Below are 18706 nucleotides of genomic sequence, written 5' to 3'. Positions count from 1 at the left end.
TTATAATTTATAATTTATAATTTCTTTGTCTCTATGTTCATCTTTGTTAGTGTTGCTTTGCTCCTCCTACTGTCTGCCTTGCAGGTCCTGCAGTGCCACCTGATCGTAGTCTCACCTAATTAAGGAGAGCATTTAAGCCATGATGATTCCCCAGACCTGTGTGTGCGGGGGAGAGGAAAGTTGGAGTTGTCCGTGTTTGGCTCCGCTGAGGTCTCAACGCTAAAGTGGCTTTTATTATCCGTAGGGTTGTGTGAGATTTAACTCTGTGTGTGTTCCCTTTTCGGGTGAAATGATTCACTTAAGTTAAGCATAGAACTGCTTAGTGTGTTACTAGACCTGTGTGGCCATAGTTTTCAATGCCAAATTAATTTCTATAGACCTGTTAATTTACGCTACTAAATAACTTTGTTTACCTATGTTAAGTTTCTTCTTTAACCTTTGTGAACAAGGAGGGGATGCCACATTTTGTTTTGTAAGACTTTTTCTCTTGTTTTTGTTTAGAGAGGGAGTCAGGGAAGAAAACTGTCATTTCTTTTCTCCCGTACTTTTTGTTTTTAGGAGAGGTAGAACTAATACCCAAGAAGAACTTCTTTTGTTTGTTTTTTTTGGGCTTCCCCCTCCCCAGACTTTTTGTGTGCTGCCCACATACTTTTTCTACAACAAAAGAAAAAAGAAATAATAAAAAAATTGCAAGTGGGCTTGCTAAACCGTTAAAACTGTGTGTGTGTTTAAATTTCAAATGCCTTGAGACCTAGTGCCGGTTTCCTCTCTCTCCACACCATACGTTTTGTTACGCTCTCATCCACCCCTAGACTAGGGAGTCGTAACAGGTACTAAGCCATCTGTTTCTCTGTGCAGGGCATGTACATCTAGGATGCGATCTATCCAGATGAGATTCTCTCCAATGCCAGGAAACCGACAGTGGAAGACACGAGCTAGCACTTCTTCCCCCACATTGCCTCAGGCTTTTGAGATACCCACTTATAACTGCTTCTCCCCCCTATGTTGGGATCACCGGGGCCTCCATCGCCCGGCATGTACACGCTACATCAGGTGTAGGTAAGACGCACACTCGCTGCTTCCCTGGTGCTTGTGTTCTCAATGTTTCTGTGCAGGTGCCTGGGATAATGAAGACAATTTGGCTTGTCATGTTACACGCCAGGTGAACAACATCAGAGTGCGGCAGTCAGAGATCCTAAAGAAGGACTCCATATGTTTAGTCGAGACAGTACGCCGTACATCTCTTACGACAAGGATATTTGTTTCAGGACCGCTTTCCCGATACTGACAAGGACATTTAACTCTTTCCCCGCCATTGACGAGATATCTCGTCAATTTAGAGAAAACGCTTCCCCGCCAATGACGAGTTTTTTTTGTCTTTCCGCAATACCGCTATTTTCCACCAGGTGGCAACTCCGCAACTTTTTAAAACCGGAAGTATTGCCCTATGGCAAGCTGCTGCATGTCCGTGTCTGTTCTAAAGATCGCTCTGAATGGGATCTCTATGAAAAGTCCGTCACAAATATGGAATTATTTTTGCTTTTTGCTCAAAATATGGTGTTTTTGCAAAAACCTACCCATATTCAAAAGCTGATTGCAAAAGAACCACTAAAGGTAGGATGAAACGTTTTTTTTTGTTTGAAAGCAGAGGGTCTGTTCTTTCATTTGGTATATTGTATGTTTATTTATTTAAAGAAGAACATTTTCTGGAAGGCATTAAACTTTGGTGAAAATCATGAAAAACGCTGGCGCTGGCTGGCAACTTTTTTTAAAAACGCTGGCGGTGAAAGAGTTAAGGTTCAATGGACAACTTGCTTTCAATGAATGGTTAATGTCTGTAGCCCTTTTCACACACATATGGAAAAAATACAGAGTACACATCTGGGAGTTGTTTGGGATTATTTTATTTTGGTTAATTCACGCTGCCAATAGTTTTCTGGATTTGTTTGTGCTTTCACACACATGCCATAAAGACATGACATATTTAAAGTCTTGCACTTGGTAGGTTTTTTGTAGTATCTTTAGTTTGCTTATCCGTGATTTCTCTCTCGAGAAACCACATGTGTATTTTTTTGTTTATGATAAGATCATAAAGGAGTGCGTTACACCAGTGCTTCCCAATCCTGGTCTTCGAGCACCCCCTCCCAAAAAGTTTTAGATGTCTCCTTATTTAACTTATCAGCTTGTTGGGGAGACATGTTTACCATTTTGGAAGGAGGCTGATAAGTTGAATCAGGTGTTTTAAATAAGTTTTTGGGAGGGGGTGCTCGAGGACCAGGATTGGGAAGCACTGCATTACACGCTGTTTTGTTATGCTGGTGAATGTTCATAGCTGATAGTGACGAGCCCCCTGATTTCTTCTTCAATCCAGTTTGCAGATATTTCTCATTGTGAATGTTAATCTGCATTTAAATCTGCCATGTCAAAGGGGAAAAGGCTATATTTTTGTCGTGATGACACAATATTTATGTTGACTAATTACCGACATTGAAATTGACACCGCCGATTCTATCGACCAAACGCAACAGCTCTAAGTCTAGCATACACATAATTGCATTCAAAAACCTTTGCCTCAGGTTATAAATAACTTATTACACGGCTCTCTGGAATGCTTGATTCTGATGGGTCAGTTGAGACATTTGCAGGTTCGTTCTTTTCAAATAATAACCGCTCCAAAATAATAACGCATAGCCGGACTACTTGCACGAGTAAAATCGCTCCGCGCCAATAAAGATCAATAAAGATTACTGTCTGTTTGGCGCCATCTTGTGACAAACACTCGACAACCACGACAAGACACAGAGAGCTTACTGAGACTGAACTTGACAAAATAGAGCATGACAGCTACGAAGCCAACACACAAAAAAAGACAGAATGGGCATTAAAACTTCTCAAAGACTGGCTAAAAGAGAAAAAATGGAGACAGACAATGAAGCAGAGGATCTTAATAAGGTATTACGATCATTTTATGCATCTGTGCAAAGTTTCGCGGAAGGATAAAAATGTTAATTTAAAACAAATATGCCAATAAAATGTTTCAAATTCATATTCATGTCCAGTTTTTTTTCTTATGTGGCAAGTAGCCGTGTAATAAGCGAGATCATGTCATCTTCCCCTCGCTTAAATGTTTACATTAACAGAATTTTTTTTACCAGGGGTGCCCAAACTTGTGCATGTCACTGTACTGATATATACTATACAAATAATGTAAGTTGAATTTACTTATTTGAAATACATTATACAAAGCACTACACTGCAATGTTGTTTTTAACGTTTGTGCGTAATATATTATTTTTTGTCTTTTTCATTCATTAGATTTTCAGTAGTCCGTGTCAAATTTTATTTCAAAGTAAGATAGCTTTACATGTCTTTCATTGTGCTTCACAGGCCCTGTTTATGTTCTTAACCGGCATAAGTTTATTTATTGTGATATACACAAAACAAGATATTTTGATAAATGATGTTAAGTACACAGCTGCTCATTTACTTCAATAAAATGTCTTTTTCCTATTATGGAAGTCAATGGGTACCATCAACTGTATGATTGACATCATTTATCAGATTAAAGAATTTTTGGCAAGTTTATAACAACATGAAGGTGAGTAAATGATACAATTATAATTTTTTACGTAAACTTTTAGCTTTGAAGGATTATTTACTCAACCCCATGTCATCCAAGATGTTTGTCTTTCTTTCTTTAGCCAAACACAATTAAAGTTATATTAAATACTGTCCTGGCCAGTGGCGGCTCGTGACTGCTCTTCTGAGGGGTGCGAATTCAAAATAAGTGTTCAGAGTGTCATGTGTGTTGCTCGTGTCTTCAAAAATATGTGTTTGTTGCGTCATGTTAACCATGTGCATCACGTGTCTTGTCAAAAGAAGTGCCTGCTGCACACGCGTCAAAACCGTTTATGATAAAAGAGATGCTCACTTTCACAAAATACACGCAACACATTCACTTAACATTAAACTCTGATTACGCATGATATAATGCAGGTATCTTTTATCATAAACCATTATGACGTGTGTGCGGCAGGCACTTATATTGACATGACACGTGATTCACATGCGAAACGCCTAACACATATTTTAAAATGACGAACCTCACACATGACGGGCTACATACATGTTGGGATGAGCTTCGCATTGCATTGTGCGCCCTCGGAAAATAAGTAATTGTCCGCCACTGGTCCTGGTTCTTCAATGCTTAATAATGGCATTGAATGGGCATCAATGTTTTGAAGTTCCAAAAGTGAATCCATCCATCATTAAAGTGATCCATATATAACCCAGTGGGTCTTCTTGTCATTATTCTGCCCTCTTGTCCTTGTTTTAGTATTAGTCTTGAGGCAGAATCATGACAGGCCCATGTTTTGTGTGAAAGCACTGGCCTTGTTAATTTAGCCATGTGCTTTCTGTCTCGTCTCCTTACCCCGCCCACTTGTTTCCTCATTAATTATCCCATTATTGTTTGATTCATGTCACCTGTTCCCCTCTTGATTTGCTCCCCTATTTAATGCCCTTGTGTTTGCTGTCTTGTGCGGATTTGTTTTGTTCATACCGGTTTTCACATGTGTGAATTCAAGTCTAGAGTATTTTGTCACGTTAATGTTTCCATTTGTATATCCAAGTCTAGTTCCAGTTTGTTTAGTAAAGTCTTGTTAATTTAGTCATAGTCATGTTTTACCCCCTCGTGGGTCTTTTGTTTTGTGTGTCTTGTTTAATAAAGTTTCTGATTTCATCTACGCCTGCGCCTGGGTTCGTCTCCTGGCCCTCACACTTCTGATGCAAAATGATAGGCTTGTGAGAAAAACTTTATATTTTAAGCGAGTTACGATGCATATGTAATGTAAACAGACTACAACAACTCAATCACATTGTTTCTCACGTGTCTCTACTACGTTTCATCACAATTCATATTACGACTAGTCATGAGATCCATAACATCAAATGCGATAACACGTGCCGCCATATTTAAATTGTCTTTTTAACTTTTTAAATGTCTTGTCTCTATCACAAAAAGCTATAAATATGAATCGTTTTTCTCACAAACATATTGTTTTGCTTCGGAAGACATGTATTAATCCACTGGGTTACATATGGATTACTTTAATGATGGATGGATATACTTTTGAGCTTTGAAAAACATTGATCCCAGTCAATGCCATTATAAAGCAAAAATATAAATACAATATATAAATGTAAAGAACCAGGAAATTATTTAATATAACTCTGATTGTGTTCTGTTAAAAAAGTAATAGATAACTTTTTGGATGACATGAATGTTAATAATCAGTCAATTTTCATTTGGTGGGAGGAGTAATCCTTTAACTCATTCGAGTCATCAGACAGTCATCTTGTTGCTTTGACTGAATTCAGTTACAGATCAAAATCCCTGGTGGTAAATCAACACTGCTCAGTCTTATCTATTTAAGTACACTGACGATCCTGAAGGTGTGTTTAACATTAATAAAATAATAAAGTAATGCATAAAGTGATAATTGAACATTACTGATGATGTGTGCTGTTAACAAGCAGAAGGGTAAAGATAAACTAAAACAAAGACGTCAAAGCAACAAGATGACTTGGTTCAGACAACTCAACCCTTTTAAAATGTCTTTTATTTAACAGTGCATTTTATCCTTTATCTTAGACAAAGCAGACCATGTTATTTTCATTTAATACATTCTGGAATAAATCTGGGTCCACTTATCATTTCTACTTACAAATTAACATTTCTGTTCTGCTCCGTTTACAGTGTTTGGGTGAGATCTAGACCGAGGACTAAGGCGTATACTAGGACAGAACTAAGTGTTGTGGCCCACAGGTGAGACAAACTTTGCAACTTGGTATCTGTTAGACACGATACATTGAAGGGCCCATTCATATTATACTTAAACTTGGTCCAGGAACATTTGATTTTTGGTTCATTCACACTGCCAATGGTTTTCCGGAATCTGTGTTTATGCCGTAAAGACACATGATGTGTTTAAAGTCCTGCACTTGATAGGTTTTATCCACAGTGTCTGAAGGTTTGTTATTATTGGTTATTTCTCTCTGCAGAAGACTGGATTTTTGTTTATGATAAGACTATAATGGAATGCGTGATGCGCTGTTCTAGTATGCGCATGAATTAACCCAATTTCAGAGTGGATATTTGAAACTCCCTGAACTCTGTTCTAGTCCAGTTTGAAGACATTTCTCATCGTGAATGTAAATGTTCATTTAAACCCCCGTTTTAAAGAGCTTAACGGTATATCTTGTTGCGATGACGCACATGTATTTTGTTTAATATAAGCTCATGTGAGCGCCTGATGCACTAGAACTGTTGTGCTGCTAAATGATCTCTGCTTCAGCGTGGATAGTGACGAGCTCCCTGATCTCTGCTTCGGTCCAGTTTGCCAACCTTTGTAAAACCCTTGTTTTAAAGAGCTGAACCATAACTTCTAAACTACGCCATTGTTTTTGCGTCTCATTCACATAGAGGGCTTTCCAGGTATCTTACGGTAATGTTACTAGGTCCTCTTTCCTGGAACAATCCCAGAACATCTATGGCACATGTTTGCGTTCACACAAATGCCTCTCTGTCAATTTTACGGATATTTTCTGGGATCAAAGTGCTGTGTGAATAAGGTTATACTTTACTTGATTACACGAACACTGATGCAAGCACTTGTTCAACACAGTTTGGTGGTAAGCAAGTGGGTGACTGTTATCTTTAGATATCTCTAACAATAAAATGTAGAATTTTCAAGACATTTGCATTAATTCCTCCTATAGCACTCATTTTAAGTATAGCTGAGGATGCAAAGAAGAATTAACACTGTTTATAATGCACAGCCAGACACTCAGGAATGCAACAACACAGTAGACCAGATGTTTTATATGCTAACATAAAGTACTGTATGCTTTGTGGGTCCACTTTTTGATTATCTATCCAATATACACGATTGTTCATGTTTGCCATAGGCACCTAAATTTAAATATAAAAATGTGATTGTATGATTAATAATTTTTTGTTGGATGTTTCCATTTAGGTGATCCTAAAGCAACAAAGAGGAACCATGGAGAGGAAGAAGTGGTGTCCAGATGTTTAAAAGGCGGTGTTCGGGACAGGAAACAAAGGCAACAAAGAGGAACCTCTAAGGTTTAAAGGCACTGCTTGCAGAGACGAGTGCAGAAAACAAAGACAGAAGACCTGTCGAGAATGTTTTATGATTAACCCTTTAGGCGCCAGAGGTTTTTTCCTAAAACGTTTAATTTTGACATGTTACTTTCAAAAGGCTATATCTTAAACGTGATAAGAGATAGAGACTTTATGTAAATTAGAGAAATATTAAGGATGACACACTTTATGGAGGGGAATAAAATGTCCCATTAAATTTGCATATTATGACGTAATATGTGGCAGCCATCTTGAATTTTTATGAAAAGTCACATGTTTGAATGATAAAATGCAGCACTTCTTCCCCCCAAAAATGTCCCTAACCTTCTGTATGCTATATTGCACAATACTGAATGCTCAGGTAAATACTAAGTAGTAAACAAACTGATCTGCGCATCGATAGACTAACGTTATGCATAATGGCTCCTCCTCTGCCCCGTGTAACACCGCCTCTGCTCCTTCTACGAGCCGCATGGCCAGATCTGCCTCGCATGCGCCCCGAGTGGAGAGAATTTGCACAGCTGGGACTATTGCCTTTACTGTCGCCGTGATTGTGATGAGGTACACGGGACGGAGCACTGGAAGTCGGCCGCTCGCCCGACAGACTCCCAGGGCCCGCTCGGGAAGACGCAGCTCGCTCTACATTGCTTGCACGGTACAAAGACTGGACGCGCATATTACCTCCAGCCTCATTCCCCACACCTGTAACACGCTTGCTAACCCGATGAATTCTCCGACCCCGTGTAACATTCCCACCACTGACATTGGGCAAAGGATTTATCATTTGTGCTTGGTGTATAGGTACACTTTCACTTTGCCAGCTGCATGATTGCAAAGCAGGGGCGCGTCTGAATCGTGGTCACTAAATAAATCACCGGCATCTTCTGAAGGCAGATATTCCCCTTCAGAATCATTGTCAGCGAATATAAGACCCAACACTTCATTGCAGGTAAGCTTTTTTGATGCCATTTATATGATCATGTATTGAAAAAACTCGCTGAGGTTATCTCTCTGATAAAATGACTCACTTGCACACTAGCTATGCTGTTGCGCACTTCAATGCGCTCTTGCTCTAAGAGTTTGTATAAAAGCATGCTGTTTTTCTGAGTCCGGTATAAAGTATGACATGTCTGCCATCTAGTGGAGGGGGCGGATGAACGAAATTTGACACCCTATGTGACAAAATCGGCAGTTACATTCAGTGACGCATCTTGTCGACAAAAGTCGACCGTGGCGCCTAGAGGGTTAAATGTTTTTGTTATGTACATGCACATTATTATTTACAATACATTTCTAAGATACATAAATATGTGACCTTGTATATGAAATCCAGGCTACTGTCTTAAAGTGGCCATGGCACAAGACTTTTTTAAGATGTCAAATAAATCTTTGGTGTCCCCAGAGCACATATGTGAACTTTTAGCTCAAAATACCATATAGATAATTTATTATAGCAGGTTAAAATTGCCACTTTGTAGATGTGTGCAAAAATGTGCCGTTTTGGGTGTGTTCTTTAAAATGTACATGAGCGGATGAAATTCAAACACTGATCACAATGATGGTGGTTTGTTGAAATTGAAACTCAATTGTGCTGTGAATTATTTTCTCTCTGCACTAAATGGCAGTGCTGTGGTTGGATTAAGGGGTGGTTTTATCATAATAAGAGCTCCTTATGACATCATAAGGAGAGCCAAATTTCAAACAACCTATTTTTTCATGTGCTTGTAGAGAATGGTTTACCAAAACTAAGTTACTGGGTTGATCTTTTTCATATTTTCTAGGTTGATAGCAGCACTAGGGACCCAATAATAGCACTTAAACATGGAAAAAGTCAGATTTTCATGCCATGGCCCCTTTAAAATCTAATGACATCTAAAGTTTGAATTTACTGATTTAACATTGAGTTTAGTCTTTGGCATGACCTTACTCAGTCAGTATTGAAGATGTCAAGATTATATTTTCAGAGAATGTTTTCTGAATTGTGTAGGATGATTTTATGTAGAAAACAGTAAGTCACAAAGAAATACTTTGCTGGGATTTCACAGGCCGTGTCCCATTTGTACAACATATGTGAATTATCTTGAGACTAAAACTTCTGAAATCCAAACTGTTATATTTTAGCATTTCAAATGCCGCCACCCTTTGCCTAGAATTTGAAATATATACCCTTGGCAGAGCGGCTGAAATTGCATCGTTTAAACATCGGCCCGAGGGCATTTGCGATGAGATGCCGACATCTAGACGACATCTTCCCAATGAGCAAACGCTCCCTGAGCGACATCTTGCCGATGGAACTTTGAAAGTCGGCACAACGTCGGCCAGATGTATGTGTGCTGTCTGGGAAGGTGCAAGCTGCACTTCAGTGTGCCACCCTGTATTGTGTAATGTATTGAGAGTTAAATTGTTCATAATAGATGCATGTAGGTGCCAACACAGTGATGGAATTGATTCATCTTTAAGTTCTTGTTTCTTTTTTGATAAAATATTGAACACACAAAAAATGTGGAAACTGCCACTGCTGGCTAGTGCTGAAACACTTAATTTGTGTCATTATGGCATAAATAGTCAAGTGAACAGCTGCATTTACGTTAAGTAGTCTAAATCAGTAAAAGTATCACAATGTATTTATAAAACAGGAACGGCAAATTAGCATGTTACCTTTTACACAAGAAAATGATTCAATAAATAAATAAATATGCCGCGAGTTTAACCCCCCCCCAATGGTAGACCCAAAGTTACGCCCTTGGCGCTCACCTACCACCTGTAAACAGAGGGAGACTGCCAAACTTTCCTGCTGAATTGACAACCTGCACAGGAGCCACAAAATGAAAGACATCTCTTTAATCAACAATGGTCAAAAACGTCTGGATCAGCAAAAAGCAATAACACAAATTAACATCGGTACCTTTACTGCTTTTCCACCAGATGGAAACAGCTGCGGTAGGCAAAGGGTCTGAAAGGGTTGCAGTGTTTCTTTTGCTAAGGTAGGTACATGGTATGATTTTATTTAGATGGATTCAGATAGTCTATTTTGATGGATCATTGTGTTGCTTATTTAGTAGCGTAACAATATTTATGTTTTTAAAAATTACAAGCAAACTAGTACTCCGTCTACACAACCTACACAAAAAGTGCTGTGTCTAATTCTGTTTTAAAACCGTTATTTTGGTAATGTTATTCACTTTTACTGCAAAGTTTTCTCACTGTTGAATGAGACATAAATTTGCTTCTGGTCTGTGCGTGTTCATGTGTTTTGGACAAGGTGTAGCTTTGGATGGCGATTGAACGGAGGGTGGGGTCATTATTTCAGTGCTACTAGGCAGGGGCGCTGCTAAGGATTTTGGGCCTCTTGAAAAGAATCTTGAGAGGGCCCCCAACACAGCTGAGACTTTTTTCATATTAATTTACATAAAATCATGCGCTTTTATGGTATTTTGACTACCAATGGGGTGAGAAAATGTTACTTAAATTAAGTGTATAAGAAAAAGAAATCTTATTTCACAATTTTTTTCTCACCCCATTGGCAGATAATTTTGCTTGTTTTAAGGACAATTTCACTTAAATTGTATAATAATTTGTCTTAAAACTAGACATATTTAATTGGGTCATTTTGCTCATCAAGAACAAGCATCTTAATTTAAGAATATTTAGATATTTCTACTGAAAACAAGACAAATATACTAAGTAAGAAAGTCATTTTTTGCAGTGTTGAACGTTTAATTAAAACTGTGTATTGTTAGTTTTTCCAGCGTTTTCTTGACCTAACATGGGGAGAAAATTTAGTTCCCTTATCATGCACTTTTAACACTAGAAAGGCCACCACCGGTCATTTTAACCGCAACATTTAAACTTATGGTAATTATCTTTAACACTAGAATGAACAAGGTGTCATTTTGACCGTTTTGAAATTTGCAATCAATAACTTTTTCTAAATAAATCATAAAGCCTTGCTGCTCCCTGACTTTTCCTAAAACTACATGAATGTTCATCAAATATTTATTGTATGAATAAAAACAGAAATATAATAATTTCTATCTATAACATCCACAGGCAGTCTTTTTGCGCTGTTTAAATTGAGTTTAAGTTGAGTCGGTCTGAATCAGATAATGTCAAAGTATTACAACTCCACATCATCTTCAAGAGATGCACTGAAACCTTACAAACAGCAGATAGTAGTTTGTACAGTAGCTGGCAGAGGATTTTTATCAGAGTTCATGAAGTTAGACTGCTTGCAAGACAGGTTTAACAGTGTGGACCGCAGCAGGGTGCTGCTGAAAGTGGCCGGACCGGCGGAGCCTCGTACAAAGATGCCGACAACGTCTGCCTGTGAGGCAAAGCCGTACACCCGCTGCACCCTGCTCTATCGAAACGTGCTTACTTGTTGAAAAATGCTACCGTAGAGACCTGGGGCCTCATCTACAAAGCGTGCGCGTTAGCACAGAAAAGTGCTGTAGGCTACGATCATTGTCACTGGCAGGCGGTCCACTAACAATTTAGGCCTACTTACAAACCCACCTCTTCTTGTGAAAATTCTTTCCGTTTTTGACATCCAGATTTTTGAGGCATTTTTACTTCCTCGTCAGTCGATATTCTACCGGCGCTATAAATTAAGTCAAGCTGTGTTGCCTGGATTATAAAATTTGTGCGGACTGAACCATTTTATGATAATTGAGAGCGGGGAAAGGGGCCCACGGACGTTTGTGTTTCCTAAACAAAATTTTTTTCAGCAAATAAAATAATTTAAAGTTAATAATTTTTACTATTAAATATATTTTAAACCACAATTTTGGGGGCTTCTCTGGGCCCCTTCTTACTCGTGGGCCCCGAGCATGCGCCTAATTTGCACGGGGGTTACGGGGGTCATGACCCCCTCAAAAATCAAATCCAGCTAATATAACCCCCCCAATATAATCACATCATTCAGATTAAAATAAATATGAAATGTTCAAAGTGAACACGTTTGTTCGTTTTCTTTATTGATTTCATTTACCAGCAAGAAAGATAGTATTATATTTTAAATAATCTGTAATGTACCCCCCGCCCCGACTACTTGATATGACCCAGTGCTGTAGTCCAGGGTATACGCAGGTAATACAGCGTATTCTCACTTCAGTCGGATTTGCGTATACCCACTTCTAAACAGTGATTTAGTGCAAGGGGCAGGTATACGGCGTATTTCCACTTCTCTTGTAGCGAATCCAATCGCATGATGTGAATAAACGCAAATACCCTTAAAACACTCAGTAAAATAAGTTACTATGCGAGAGGAGGACCAAGGCACCGGATTCCCTTGAAATATGATTAGCCAAAACGCCATTGGGCTAGGTTGCCGTCATTCTGACAATGTCCAACGCAATTGGATTAGAGAACTGTCAATCACTACCTGGTTCACTGCCTGCCATCATTAATAGGAAAGATGAAGCGAACTACTGAAACCTTTATTTCAGATTTACAAACAACATCGCAATGCTACATCCCCGTTTTTATCTAACAGTTCAAGCTATCGATAGTAATCATCATCAGTGTTGTTAACCAGCAGCTCAGCTAACGACTGCCAAGCGCCCTTGTCCGCTCCATCTGCCTCCCACACCCCAAGTCAGCGAGGATGCCGACAGAGATCCAGCCCGTCCCGCTACAGTTTCCAGCAAAGACGGCAAACAAAGTGAGCACTGTTAAGTAACAGGAACTTGTAAATTATGTTAATAACTTATCGCAGGGCTCGAAATTACAGTTTGCCCGGCCATCATTGTATGTCTAAACTGCACTGACAATGAATCTGTTTAAAATCATTAAATCAGTTATTTGTTATGTCATATTTAGAGCTGCACTACCCAACTACAGTACTTGACATTAGGTTCCTTGACTAAAATATATAAGCATCAATTTAGAAACCCTGTATTGGGTTAAGAGTGTCATATGTTGTAAAATTTAAATACAGATACAGATTAAATACAGATTAAATACTGTTATTTTTATATTTTTATGAAAATATTAAGGCTTTTATCCAAAGCGACTTACAGTGCATTACAAAATATACAGAATATTAAAGTTTGTTAAAAAACTAATAAGTTTAGGGGCGGTTTCCCGGACAGGGATTGGACTAGTCCTAGACTTAAACACTTTTAAGAGCTCTCCAAACTGAAAATAACTTGCACTGACATATCTTAAAATACATCAGTGCCCTTTGTTTTACCTCAAAATGCACACAGGTAATGTTTCTAGTAAGGCATGTTTGTTAAAACTAGTTATATTTCCTAATTAACTAAGGCCTAGTCCTGGATTAAGCTAATCCTGGTCCGGGAAACCGCCCCTATAACTAATAACTATAAACTAATCTCTTAAAACATCATGCTTCCCTCATCTTTTATGTTTTAGAATATAGTATTAATATATTTTTTATTAATGTATTAGGCCTACCTGCAATATTTGTAAAATGTCCCCCAAAATATATAATGTTAGCATACTCTGGCCTACACTTTCTGTTGCAAATCAGCTGTTCCAAAAGACAGTTTACAAGAAAAACTACTAGACCAGACTATGTGGAAGGTGAAAGAATCGTCTAATTATAATGTGTGAACAGTTTCTTATCTGCTATTTCTTATCCTGGAGTAAAAGTATCACTAATGTATTTCTAATACAGGAAAGGCAAATTAGCATGTTACCTTTTACACAAGAAAATGATTCAATAAATAAATAAATATGCCGCGAGTTTAACCCCCTCAATGGTAGACCCAAAGTTACGCCCTTGGCCCCGAGAATCATCATTGTTTACCCCCCCTTTTACAGCACCCCTGCTACTAGGCTGCATAAGGTCCTGTTCGCCTATGCTAAAAACAAGAGGCGGGAGGCTCACGTAGGGCACTGGAAGAAGCTTCCGTGGCGCTTTGGTAGAATTCCGTCAATGAAAGGAATGGAGACTTCACGTCAATGCCCGATGTATTGGGACCTCACTTAGAGGGGCGGATGTGCTTTGAGTGTATGTTAAAGAGCCAATGAATGTTGGCATGCAGTATTTGCATCTGCTCACGCCGCCCTGCCATGCAGGTATAAATAGGCAGCAGGTGGACTGCATAATCAAGTTTTTCGCTGATAAGCAGAGCCTATGAGACCCAGCCAATTGTACAGCAAGCCGCAGCGATGGGACATGACCTCTTTGTTCCCTTCCTTCTTGTGGTTGTTTTGATGTGGTCTTTGTCTAGAATTCAGTTTAGCCACTGGTCAGACCATTAAACAAACAGAGACCAGAAGTTAAGTTCCGTCCAGACGTGTAACCACAACAACGCTGTGTGTGTCCAAAGAAACCGTTTATGGCAGTGGTCTCCACCAGGTTGCCCGCACAGCGTTTGTGAGTTGCCCGCCAAAGCACATTCTTTTAATAGCCTTAATTTAAATATTTATTTATTACATATTTTTATATTACCTTGGCATCTTTGATGTATGTTTACATTTTCAGCAATGAAACTCTAGGAGTCAATGGATCACATAAACATTGTGAAGTTATGACTTGTTAACTGTGTGCTCTCAACTTGTATTATGTTTTTGTTTTGTTTTTGTTTTGCTTATTTGATTGAATGATTCTACACAGACACCTGTGAGTGTTAATGTGGGTGTGTACCTAATGTGATTGAAGTGTTAAATAAAATCACCTTGAGTGAGCGCAGCTACTGCTGTGCGTTCGAAGTCAGTCACATCGTTGCGTCTACTCTGTTAACAGGTTATGGGCCCAGAGTAAGTCAAGACACACCGCGTTTTTTTTTGTTTTAAAGTGTGCTGAAGTAGCACCATGAGAAACGCGAGAAGATCGTCAGAACATAGCGGTCGCTGGTCGCGGCTTTTGTTCAATGGGGACGAGAAAAATTATGAACTCTGGGAGACAAAGTTTTTGGGTCACCTCCGGCTGCAAGGACTGAAATGGATTTTCACTTCGGAGCCCGAGGGTGTTGAGACACCGGAGGAAGTGGCATCAAATGCCGAGGCATATGCAGAATTGATACAATTCTTGGACGATAAAAGTTTATCGCTAGTGATGCGTTAGGCAGCCGATGATGGGCGTGCAGCGCTAAAGATTTTGAGAGACTATTATGCAGGTAAAGGAAAGCCACGAGTAATAAGCCTGTATACTGAGCTGACCTCACGTCAAAAATCAAGCAGCAAGAGTGTGACTGAATAAGTTATTCGTGCGGAAACCGCTATCACGGCATTACGAAATGCTGGAGAGACTTTGAGTGACGGACTGCTGATAGCTATGGTTCTGAAGGGGCTTCCTGAGACTTTTAAACCATTTGCCATCCATGTAACGCAATCAGATGAGACAATAACATTTACCGAATTCAAAACTAAGCTTCGAAGCTACGAGGACATCGAGAAGATGCGTGCCCCAGCCACTGAGGACAACGTAATGGCAGTGCGGGCGCGACAGAGGACAGCAAGACCCGCCAGCGCAAGTTCAACTGAACGTGGAGCTGAGCAGGCTGCAGGGGACGTGGTGTGCTACAGGTGTGGTCTGAAAGGACACATATCTCGCGCTTGCCAGCGCAAACTGTGGTGCAGCCACTGCAAAAACAACACACACCGCGACTCAACCTGCAGAAGGAGACGGCGTCAGGACGCAACGTGGAGGGCCGCAGAGGAAGGGACAGACGAGTACGTATTCCTGGTGACCGATGGGGCGGCAGGATCCCAGCCACGCAGCCAGGGTATCTACACGAGAGGCCTGATGGTCGATTGCCGGGCAACCTCGCATATTGTCACAGATATCGCCAAATTCAAGAGGTTTGATGATGACTTTCAAGCCGGGACACATTGCATGGAGTTGGCTGACGGCACAAAGTGCAAAGGAGTGGCAGAGCGCCGAGGTGATGCAGAGGTCTTCTTGATGGACAGCAGAGGACGCCACCTCAAAACTATGCTGAGACAGACGCTGTTCATTCCCTCCTACCCGCAGGATATATTTTCGGTGCAAGCAGCGGCTGACAGCGGAGCAACGGTGACTTTCAAGAAAGGCGAGGACATTCTGATGCACAAAGACGGTACAAAATTTCCAATACATGTGTCACAGGGTGACGATTGTAGGGCGGAACCAAAAGCGGCGGAGATTGGTTCCGCCTGAAGATGGTTTCCTCCCGGACCTCATGTTACGAACACCTTTACTTCCTGGTCTCCCTGACAACCCAGATTGTGGATTGACGAGTAACAGGTGTGGCAATTTAGTGTGGCAGCTTGTGATTAGAAGAGGAAATGAAGATGGGCAATATAAATAGACCTGTAGAAACACAAAAAGGAGGGCGGTTGATTTCGGGGTGAGCTCCGCTCCGCCAAGGGTGGATTAAACACCCACTCCTCTGAAGGTGCCGTTGATCCGGGGATCGCTAAAGCGAGCGGAAAGAGTGCGGCCGAAGGAGCTTAAAGGAAGGAGTGGAAAGTGTTTGCTAAAAGAGCACCACGGAAGAGTGGTTGTAGTTGGTGATAGTTTGGCCGTGTATTGTGGTGGTGAAGTCGGAACGTTGAGGTTCAGCGGTGAGGTGGATATTGAGCTGCTGTGGCGTGGAGACGGAGAACTAAACGAGACGGTGATTGGCAACGAAGGAAGAGGACAATAGATTTGGCTGAGTATATTGGAAGTTCTTTGTCATTTTGGGAGTATTGACATGTATATCTGCAGTGTGATAGTTGGATGAATACGACTGAATTACGTGCAGCGTAAGGGAAACCAGCCAGTGTGGATACAGAGGAGACGAAGAAGAGAAGTGTGATAACTTACCGTGAGTACAAAGCGTATAAAACTGGATGTGTTTGTTAAGAGTGCATTGTTCAACGTGTGTGTGAGCCCCCAGCAAGCTAGAATAGCGGCCCTATCACGGAACAGAGTGGTGGGCGAGTCGGCCTCGTAGCACTACAAGGAGGAAAGATCATCGCAACAGCTACATTCAACCATCGGCTTTTTCACTATTACAACGCCCCGCAGGTTCTAAGCCCGGCTCCATGAAGACCATGGCCTGACCTTATTTGTTCACTGTTGTGAGAAGCCCCAGTTCCTGGAGATCGGTGTGACTCTGTGGAGACGGTGGTAGATTGTACAGAGAATCCAGACCTTTGCGTGAGTAGAATTTCAGAGTGCTGGTTCATATGTGAGGAAAGAACATTGTTGTTAAAGCACTGTGTGTAGTACCTTGCCTGTCGTGGAGCCTCTTCAAAGGTGCGCCCCTGTCCAGATCTCTGAAGCGATACGTACGGAGAGGAGAGGGCAGCGTTCGGCTCGACGGTGACAGTACTGAATCCCCCGGTCGTAACAGAGGCCTCGGAGGGAAAGTCCACGAGTAAACATCTTGCCACGAAAGGTCTGTGAGTAATCCCACCCACTGTGTACACGTTAGGCCATCACAAGCCACAAATAGACACGAACCCTCTAAAGAAGGAGACCACGAGTCAGTTACCCGAGAAATACCTACCGTATCCACTGCTACCAGCCCCCTGTAAGAGAGAAAAGCCACAGTTAATTGTGAAAGTGTCGATTCTGTGTTTCAGCCACGAGCCTTCTAAAGAAGGAGACCACGAGTCAGTTACTTAAGAAATACCTACTGTATCCACTGCTACCAGCCACCTGTAAGAGAGAAAAGCCACAGTTAATTGTGAAAGTGTTGATTCTGTGTTTCAGCTGCGAGCCTTCAAAAGAAGGAGACCACGAGTCAGTTACCTGAGAAATACCTACCATATCCACTGCTACCAGCCACCTATAAGAGAGAAAAGCCACATTTAATTGTGAAAGTGTTGATTCTGTGTTTCAGCCACGAGGCTTCTAAAGAAGGAGACCACGAGTCAGTTACCCGAGAAATACCACAGGTGTGAGCAATGAACGTAGCGATCAGGGATTGGAGGATACACGGAAGAAGAGGGATATATAAAGGAGCTTTAAACACAAAGAGATGTTGTTCCGTGGACCATTGGTTGTTGCTGTTGTTGCTCTGTTGTGCAGTCCAGTCAGCGCAGGAGTTCGCTGTGTGTTGGTAGCGGCTGGGATCTCGTTGTTGGACCACTCTGGTGTCATCGAGTGAAGATTTGGGCTGAGTCACGCTGGTAACGGAAGGATTCTACAGTTACTGGAATTAAGGAAGTCGACTCACCGTGAGTGTATTGGGGGAAACTGCAGATGTGGACTTACATCGGGGCAAAGAGGAAAGTATCTGACCTATGGAGGTAAACAAAGGAAAGCAATCATCAACATTGTGAGTACTCAGTATTTGATTCAGTGTGGTCTTGTGGAATATTTGTTCAACGTGCATTTGTGAGCCTTCAGTGTGTGAGACTACGGCCCCACCACGGAGCAAAGCGGTGGGCGAGCCGGGGCGCAACGATTTCGAGAGGATTAAAGGACCACAGCAGCGACGTTTATACCGCTAGCCTGTAACATCATTGTCCCATCGGCCCGAAGACAGTCGGATGAAGTTGGGGCTGCGACTTTATTTGATTCACGTAGAAGAGTGAGGAGTGCTGTGGGTGAGTCTGAGACTTTGTTGTGAGAATACACTTTAAATTATTGCAGTG

The 18706-nt window shown here is 40.9% G+C and overlaps 1 protein-coding gene across 3 annotated transcripts in view; it reads left to right on the top strand.

The window, feature by feature from the left end:
* The window catches only part of LOC135758196 (uncharacterized), a 118307-nt gene extending 108976 nt beyond the window's left edge, over positions 1-9331 (top strand). Inside the window, exons 4-6 of one of the 3 annotated variants that reach the window (XR_012334994.1) lie at positions 859-1059; positions 1163-5827; positions 7038-9331. Coding sequence is in view for 1 of the 3 variants with exons in the window: in XM_065273055.2 (XP_065129127.1) it covers positions 859-1059; positions 5759-5827; positions 7038-7041 (274 nt within the window). In the remaining 2 variants the exon portion in view is untranslated. Of the gene's footprint in view, positions 1-858; positions 5828-7037 lie in introns of all 3 variants that reach the window. The other 2 variants (XR_010536489.2, XM_065273055.2) reach the window with 2 other exon arrangements.
* The last annotated feature ends 9375 nt before the right edge of the window (positions 9332-18706 follow it).

This window comes from Paramisgurnus dabryanus, chromosome 14 (assembly GCF_030506205.2).
Source record: "Paramisgurnus dabryanus chromosome 14, PD_genome_1.1, whole genome shotgun sequence".
NCBI classification, from domain to species: Eukaryota; Metazoa; Chordata; class Actinopteri; order Cypriniformes; family Cobitidae; genus Paramisgurnus; species Paramisgurnus dabryanus.
Note: the sequence above shows the minus strand (reverse complement) of the source record. Positions and strands in the feature narration are given on the sequence as shown.